This window comes from Melospiza melodia, chromosome 11, assembly GCF_035770615.1.
Source record: "Melospiza melodia melodia isolate bMelMel2 chromosome 11, bMelMel2.pri, whole genome shotgun sequence".
Classification (NCBI taxonomy): Eukaryota; Metazoa; Chordata; class Aves; order Passeriformes; family Passerellidae; genus Melospiza; species Melospiza melodia.
In genome coordinates, this window is record NC_086204.1 from 3,167,619 (window position 1) to 3,176,179 (window position 8,561).

The 8,561-nt window shown below is 59.9% G+C and overlaps 1 protein-coding gene across 1 annotated transcript; it reads left to right on the forward strand.

Moving 5' to 3' along the window:
* Positions 1-42: 42 nt before the first annotated feature.
* On the forward strand, positions 43-7,549 carry UAP1 (UDP-N-acetylglucosamine pyrophosphorylase 1). The gene is made up of 10 exons (XM_063165326.1): positions 43-352; positions 429-633; positions 1,563-1,738; positions 1,960-2,132; positions 3,211-3,404; positions 3,765-3,908; positions 4,225-4,413; positions 4,841-4,888; positions 6,724-6,790; positions 6,987-7,549. Exons 1-10 carry the CDS (start codon positions 43-45, stop codon positions 7,077-7,079), a joined length of 1,599 nt encoding a protein of 532 aa, XP_063021396.1. The 3' UTR covers positions 7,080-7,549.
* The last annotated feature ends 1,012 nt before the right edge of the window (positions 7,550-8,561 follow it).

Genomic DNA, 8,561 nt, shown 5'->3' on the forward strand with positions numbered 1-8,561 from the left:
TAAAGGGCGGAGGCGGGCGGCGGCGGCCCGGCGGCGGGCGGGATGGAGGCGGCCGGGGCCGAGGGGGATGTGGCGGCGGAGCTGCGGCAGCGGCTGGCGGCGGGCGGGCAGGACCATGTGCTGCGCTTCTGGCCCGAGCTGGACGGCGCGGCCCGCCGGGCGCTGGCGGCCGAGCTGTGCCGCATGGACGTGGCCGAGATCAACCGCTTCTTCCGCCGCGCCCGCGGGGACGGCGGCGGGGCGGCGGCGGCGGCGGCAGCAGGGCTGGATGCGCGCATGGAGCCGGTGCCGCGGGACGTGCTGGGCAGCGCCTCCCGCGACCGCGGGCTGGTGCCGCGCTGGGAGAGCCGCGGTAGGTGCGCGGGGCGGCGGGGCTCGGCGCGGCGCGGAGCCGGCGCGGAGGGCCCCACGCGTGTCTGCTCCCCCAGGGCTGGCGGAGATCGCGGCGAGCCGCGTGGCCGTACTGCTGCTGGCCGGCGGGCAGGGCACCCGCCTCGGCGTCCCCTACCCCAAGGGCATGTGCGACGTGGGGCTGCCCTCCCGCAAGACCCTCTTCCACCTCCAGGCCCAGCGCCTGCGGCGGCTGCAGCAGATGGCGGAGGAGCAGCACGGCACTCCCTGCCACATCCCCTGGTGAGCCCCGGCCTCGGGGGGACACGGCCCGCGGGGGGGTGTCGGAAGGGACCGGCCGGCACTGCTGGGTCCGGGTCCTGTAGATTGGCACAGCCTCTGGGTGTCAGCGGCCCGCGCTCCTCTGGGGTGCTGCAGTTCCCTTTGGCAGCTCGAGGTTAGCCTGGGTGGGTGCAGTTCCCTTTGGCAGCTCGAGGTTAGCCTGGGGTGGTGCAGTTCCCTTTGGCAGCTCGAGGTTAGCCTGGGGTGCTGCAGTTCCCCTGTACAGGCCGAGGTTAGCCTGGGGTGCTGCAGTTGCCCTGTGCAGCCCGAGGTTAGCCTGGGGTGGTGCAGAGCCCCTTGGCAGCCCGAGGTTAGCCTGGGTGGCTGCAGTTCCCCTCCCTGTGTGGGTGCAGTTCCCTTTGGCAGCCCGAAGTTAGCCTGGGGTGGTGCAGTTCCCCTGTGCAGCCCCTGGGTTGGTGCAGTTCCCTTTGGCAGCCCAAGGGCCATGGACTGGCATAGCCTTTCTTCGTGTCAATGCTTTGCAATGGGCATGGCCCCTCAGAGCAAGTGCTTCAAGGCTCAGGGTGGCACTGGCAGGTCCCACGTTGTCAGACTCAGTCCCACGGCCCTTTGGGAAAGGTTTTCATGTCCCCATGCAAGACAGCAGCCATGGAGGGTGAGGAGATGAGCTGCTGAGGTGCTTTGTAGACAAGGCAAGAGCTGGCCACTGCAGCTGGATGTCCCATGCACGGTGTTGTATGGTTTTGGAGATATGTGTTGCAAGGAAGGGTGAAACCCTTCATTGTCTTGGGACCACAGCAGGTTAGATCCTCCTAAGTGTGGGAGGAGGGGGGGAAAGCACGTCCTGGGTGTTCCCCACATTTGGGATGAGGAGTGTGAGATCCTGCCTCTCCTCCCTGCTCATTGGGTGTCTTCTAACTCTGCAACAGGTACATTATGACAAGTGGCCGCACTATGGAGTCCACCAAGGAGTTCTTCCAGAAACATCGGTATTTTGGCTTGAAGAAGGAGAATGTCATCTTCTTCCAGCAGGGCATGCTGCCTGCCCTGGGATTTGATGGGAAAATCCTGCTGGAGGAGAAGGGCAAGATTGCCATGGCACCAGGTTGGTGGCCAGGGGTGAGACATGGTGCTGAGGAGCAGCTTTTGGAACTGCAGTCTTCCCTGTGGCCTGGCCCAGGGCTGACTCAGGCTGGGAGGTGTCCGTGTCTGCCCTGGCAGGGAGGAGCAGGGTGGGGTGTGCTGGGCTGAGGGCCTCCACGTGGGCCCGTGGGGAAGGAGGGTGGGCGTGGGCGGCTGACGGACAGTGGGGCGTTCCCTCTGCAGACGGCAACGGGGGCCTGTACCGGGCGCTGGGCTCCCACGGCATCGTGGACGACATGGAGCGGAGGGGCGTGCACAGTGTCCATGTCTACTGTGTGGACAACATCCTGGTGAAGGTGGCTGACCCCAGGTTCATTGGATTCTGCTTGGAGAAGGGAGCAGACTGTGGGGCCAAGGTATGGTTTTGGGAGTGGGCAGGCACTGCTTCTTCAGAGCTGGGTAGGGTCTGTCCTGCTCCTTGCCTGGCTTCCCTGACTTTTCACCCTTCATTTGCTGGCTTGCCACAACCAGGAGGGATAGCTAAGTACCTGGAGCTCACTGGTGAAGTAACATGTGCTGCCACAGTCCTGCCTGCCCCTGGCATCCTGGAGGATGCCTGGCACTGCTCTTCTGCCTTGCACAGGGGCACCAACAGCCCCAGGGCTCGGAGGTCCCCCTGGGGTCAAGAGGCTGCTTGGGAGCCCTGTGTTGCTGCCTGGCACACACCCAGATGCTGGGCAGCTCTTCTCTGGGTGGCTGTGGCTAGCACAGGCAGACAGGATCCCTGCCATAAGCTGCCAGCTGTCCCCAGCCTGACATCCTGGACACCAGACCAGGATGCAGCTGGGTGCAGCTGACAGTGAACCCAGCTCCATGTCTTGTGGATAGGACATTGCACACTTAGAGCTTTACTTAAAGATTGGCTTGACAGCCAAAGGTTCTGTTTGCATTTGGCTTGGCTCTGGCAAACAGGTGAAAGGACTTACTGGTCTTGCAGCTTTCAGAGGGTGTGCTGAGAAAGGGAAGGCAGTTTTCTTCCCCTGGCCTGCATGAAAGAAACAGGAAATAAACCTCCTGCAGAAAGGAGAAAGCCCTGTGCCCCTGCATGCAGTGGTGGGTAGGGATTTGCTGGGGTATCTCATAACCCAGAGGGAGGTGTGTGAGGTGCAAGGAGGAGAGGAAGGTCAGAGGGATGTCTCTGCTGAGCCAGCAGCCTTCTGGTTGTGAGGAGCAAGCTGGCTAAAAATATCCGTGCGTGCTGCCAGCTGCACGTTAACTCGGTGCCACATCCTGCTGTGCCCTCTGGGTGTGTCTGACACCTGTCACCAGCCCTGCCATCCTCTGATCCCCACTGCCAGAAGCACCTGGGAGGGGAGGGCCCTGCCCCGTCCCAGCAGAGGGGAAAGCCTTTCTAAGGAGGGCCCGCTCTTTCCAAGGGAGTGTTGGAAGCGTGGGGCTTCGGGTGCCTTTCCCTGACAGCGCTTGCCTCGGCAGGTGGTGGAGAAGACGAACCCCACGGAGCCGGTGGGCGTGGTGTGCCGCGTGGACGGCGTGTACCAGGTGGTGGAGTACAGCGAGATCTCCCTGGGCACTGCCCAGCGGCGCGGCCCCGACGGGCGGCTGCTCTTCAACGCGGGCAACATCGCCAATCACTACTTCACCACTGCCTTCCTCAAAGATGTGGTCAAGTAAGCTGCTGCTGCTGCTGCAGTGCCAGGACGGGAGTGCTGGTGCTGAAGTGCTGCTGCTGGGCCTTGCTTGCTGCTGGTTGAGCTCCAGGCGTGCTGGGATGAGGCCCCTGCAGAGCTGGTCTGACCCCCACCTGTCTGCACAGCCCCTTCCTTGAGATAAGGGTTCTCTGGGTCGTATCTGGATGCTGCTTCCAGAGTGCAGGCATGTGGGGCTGTCTCCTGGCTGCTGTGGGGTTGAGCAGCCCGTGCCTTGGGGCAGCCAGGGTAAGAGCAGGGCAGCCATCCCGCTGCAGCCGTGTCTGAGCTGGGGACGTGGCTTGCTCGGAAAGGTGACATCTCTGTCTTGGCCTGTTGCAGCACTTACGAACCACAGCTGCAGCACCATGTGGCTGAGAAGAAGATCCCACATGTGGACATCGCTACAGGGCAGCTAGTCCAACCTGAGAAGCCCAACGGGATTAAGATGGAGAAGTTTGTCTTTGACATCTTCCAGTTTTCCAAGTATGTCCTTTGCTCTCCGTGGGGTCCAGGCTGGCTGCTGGCTCTCCCTGGGGAAGCTCCGAGAGCCTCTGGGGTTGTGCCAGGGTGTGCCCACTGGCAATGCCCCGGGATCAGGATAGGATGGCAGCTGGAGGCTTGCTGGGCTGAGCCCTGCTCCTGTGCCAGAGGAACATCTGCTGACTCTACGGGCCAGGGCCTCCCCTCCCTCCTGCACAGCTGTGAAAACAGCCCGTGGGTGTGGGCCCAGCTCAGCCGCCCTGGCAGGGGAAGCAGCCACAGTTTCCAAAGCCCACCCTCCCGTGCTGTGTTCCCCCAGGAGGTTTGTGGTGTACGAGGTGCTGCGTGAGGATGAGTTCTCCCCCCTGAAGAACGCGGACAGCCAGAACGGCAAGGACAACCCCACCACAGCACGACATGCCTTGATGTCCCTGCACCACTGCTGGGTTCTCAATGCAGGGGGGCACTTCGTGGATGAAAATGGCACACGCATCCCTGCCATCCCTCGGTGAGTTGCTGCTCCTGTCACTTCTGCTCCTTTTTTAGGCTGGATATTAAGCACAAGGCAATCCCAGCACTGATAACAGTGTCACAGAAGCAGCCAGCTATGGGTGATCCGTGGAGCAGAGCTGGCTGTAAGCTGTGTGGTGACAACAGGAGTGGTGCTCAGCTGCCAACAGCTTTCCCTCTCAATTCAGCCCCTGTGAACTGAATCCTGCCAGCCTCCATTGCACAGCCAAGGTTGCCTCTGCTGCAAGGAGGGAGGTGTCTCCCTAACGACAGAGCACGGCAGCAGGTCCGTGCAGCAGCCAGGCTGGCATCCACGCATCCCTCGACCACGAGACCTCCCGCCAGCCTCTTTAGGGATCAGTGGACCCCAGACTCGTTTTGCTCTGTTTTTGCCCCCTTGCTAACCCTTGTTTGTTCCCGTGTAGCATCCCAAACGGAAGGTCAGCTGCCAGCCCAGCAGATGTCAATGACAAGTAACTATCCACGTGCCAGGTGCATGGTGGCGGGGCCGTGCTGAGGGACTAACGGGCTGCAGGCAGAGCCAGGCTAACGGGGCTGGGGGCGCATGTGGCTGCTGGGGCATGTCACCCCTGGGGACAGGGGGTGCTGCTTCTCATGGTGGCGGGGCAGGCAGCTCTGCTCCTGCTGGGCTCCTTTCCGCAGGGGATAACTGGATGGGGCTCATGCTGTTGGTACAGGTGCAGGATGGCAGCAGCCTGGTGCTGACTGCACACAGCCCCCAAAGGTCACCCCGCAGGCAGGGTGCTGTTGGCAAACACCCCGGCACGTCCTTTGATGCCACTCCCCTGTTTGTCACAGCACGGCAGGGACTGGTCCCGGCCGGTCCCAGAGCTGGGGATGGCTGCCATCTCCTGGTGTCCGCCAGGCGTCCAGGCAGACCGAAACGGGATTAAAAACATGAAGCAAACGTCAGGCAGGCTTTGATGTAGCAAGTGTGAATCTGAGCACAGCAGCCAGCTGGGCTTTGTGTGACTCCAGCTCTTGAGTTTGGAAGATCCAGAGGATGACACTAGGGAAAGCCCCTGGCTCAGTGCTTGACAGTTTACAGGAATACACAGGGAAGTTTTAACTCTTCTGTTATGTTCTGTAGGCACAAATGTGCTGGGACTTGGAGCTGGTGAGTGTAAATGACTCACAGAGTCTACTACACATAAGCAATCTTGTTCCCTTCCACTCTTTGAGAAGCTTTATCTTCAGGTACTTCCTGGTGGAATACAGCTGTTTTATCTCTGTTTTAATTCCAGACTCCAGGTGTTTTCAGGCTTATAACTAAGCCGTCACACTAGTTAACATGCAGGAGAAAGGCTGCACCTTGTCCCACATCTACCCTTCATTACCAGTTAATATCAACTGTTTTTTAAAACTACTATCTTGAATCTAACATTCAAGGTAAATAGCAGTGTGGGTTGGGATGGGTGAGTTTTATTTACTGACACCTGGGACAGGAGAGGGCTCAGTGAGTGCGTGGCAGAGGAAGGAGCTTTGACCTGGGCGAAGGGAGCGCTCTCACAGATGGCATTTTGCCGTGCCTGGCTGGGAAGGGGCACCCTGGGCTGCTGGCTGCTTGTTGGGTCCACACAGCTGCACCCCCAGATTTACACGCCAGCTGGATGCAGGGATCATCCAAGCACGTCCTACGAAGGCTGGTGGCAGCAGGAGCAGGGTCAGGGACCCCACACAGGCCCCTGCCCAGCAGTGCTGCTGCAGTGGGCAGCACTGATGTGGTTCTGGCATTTTGCTCACCAGCTCCATCTCACAAGCAGAAGAGAGGAGCCAAGATAGTTATCTAACAAAGGCAGGAGGAGCAGACAGTGCCGCAGGGAGTGATTCTGAGTGAGCAGAAGGGCTTACCCTGTGTCCTCAGGTTGTGCTTTAAGCGAGAGAGGGCTAAAAGCAAGACCTCTTGCTTTATGGGGAGGTGGTCTGTGAGTGCATCTCACATCACCCCAGGGCTGCAGGAGGAGAAGGAATGGGTGACTCGTTTCCATGTATTGAAAATAGCGGGGCTGGGGGCACAGGCTCTGTTGTAGTTGCACACATGGAAAGGCATCATGAAAGCCCCATCTAAAGCTCTCTTCCCTTTCAGTTGCTGGCAGTATCTAAACTTCAGCTGGCACCTCTGTGGAGAGCACGCAAGGCTTAACTAACCCAGGGCAGCTCTGTGCTGGTGGAGCCTGCGTGGGCCCAGACAGCCCTGACCCTCCGCCCGGCCTCGGCAGATGTTGGGCCCTGTCTGTGTCCCCCTGGGCTGTACCTGACTGTCCTGACTGTGTGTTGTTCTCCGCAGCCTGAAGGATGCAAACGACCTGCCAATCCAGTGTGAAATTTCTCCCCTTGTCTCTTACGGAGGAGAAGTGAGTACTGGCTCTGCAGAGCGTGGGGCCCTTGGGATGGGCCGGGCTGGCAGGGCACACGTATGTGGGATAAGCCACAGAAGCTTATCCCTCACTGGGGAGCTGTTTGGGGCTGCCAGCACACGAGGGGGGCAGAGGCAGCTTGGCAGCCAGGTGATGTGCAGGGTGTTCCTGACGAGCCACTCTCATCGCCCAGGGCCTGGAGCAGCTGGTGAAGGACCGAGAGTTCCGCACGCCTCTGATCATTGATGAGGATGGCATCCACGAGCTGGTGAAGAACGGGCTGTAGTGGTGCCCAGGGGTGCCCAGGCAGGGCTGCCCATGCCGCCAGGAACTGGGGCACACCAAGTGGATAACTGGGCCTAGCAGGGACTGCTCCTGCTTGCTCTGGCCCTCTGCAGAGGAGGATTTGACCCACTCGGTTCTTGGCATGTTGTATGCTTCTATTTATATTTTAATTTAAAAACCAAACGCTACAGATTCCCCGGCCACAAAGCACAGCTGTGGTGCTGCCCTTTGCACTCCAGGCTGTGGGCATTTATTTTTAAACATGTGTATAGTAATAGTCATTGTACATGCAGAGAGGGGATTTTTATGATATGGGGCTGGGTTTAATCTAGAATTTTTATTTTTCTGAAATCTACATGACTATTTTTTTTTTAATAGGGTCCTTGCCATTGCCCATGTCCTCCCTTTTGGTCATCCTTTGTATATTGCACAACTGGAAGCACCCAATTAAACTCCTGAGTTCCTCCTGTTTGTCTTCTGTGGTGTTTGAGTGACATGACTTTGCACCAAGAGGCTCGTGGAGTAGAGAGCCGACTGCATCATGCCAAGTGCTCTGCTCAGGGCAGCAAGGGTGGCTGTCTGGGGTGGCTGCAGACAGGGCCTCTAGCCTGCAGTGCTCATTTGGGGCGTTCCTGGAGGAAGCAGAGAGTTGTACCCTCCTCTTGTATTTCTGCAAACAGTGGCAAGCCTTGAGCAGGTAGGAACAGGCAGGTGTGTTGCACTGCTGGAGTGCTCAGGGTGAAATCAGCCTGGCACCGAGCCCTCCACCAGTGCCATGTGCCCTCTGCTTTTCCTGGAGGGGCTCTGGCTCCTGCATGAGCCCACTGCCGAGGAGCGTGGTGTCCTGACTGCCTGGGGCACAGCAGGAGGAGCGTGGTGTCCTGACTGCCTGGGGCACAGCAGCTGTTTGGGAAGAAGGATGGAGAGTTTGGCCAGCTCCTCTCCTGATCCAGATGTGGCCACAGCCTCTCGCTGCCCCATGGCTGCCTGGGGAGGGATTTTCCCTTGCAGGCCTGGGAATGGGACCCAAACCACTCCCTCTGGGGGAAGTCACCACGTGCCCCCTGGGTGCAAAGGTGGCTGCTGGGCACCCCAGGCTCAGCCAAGCACTTGGTGTCCCCAGGCACTGTGCCACGGCCACCAGGGCAGTGTGGGGGGTCCTGGCTGCTGCTGTCTCCTGCTGGCTCACCACAGGCTGGCCGGGCTGTGCGTGGCCGTGCCTTTGGCTTTTGGGCTTTGCAGACCACCACCCTTGCATTCGGTCCTGGGGCAGAGCGCCAGGGCACTGGCTGCTGCCAAGCCATCTGAGCAGCACTTCCAGGTAGCAGGAGGGGAGTGGAGCAGAGCTGGCTGGTGTTTGTGCCAGTGTGCACGTAGGGCAGCCTGTGCTTCTCCCTGCCAGCTGATCTGGGGCAGCACATGGGGCACTGCTCAGACCTGCTCCCTGCCAGCCCCGGGGAAGCTGTGCCCTGCCTCTGTGCCG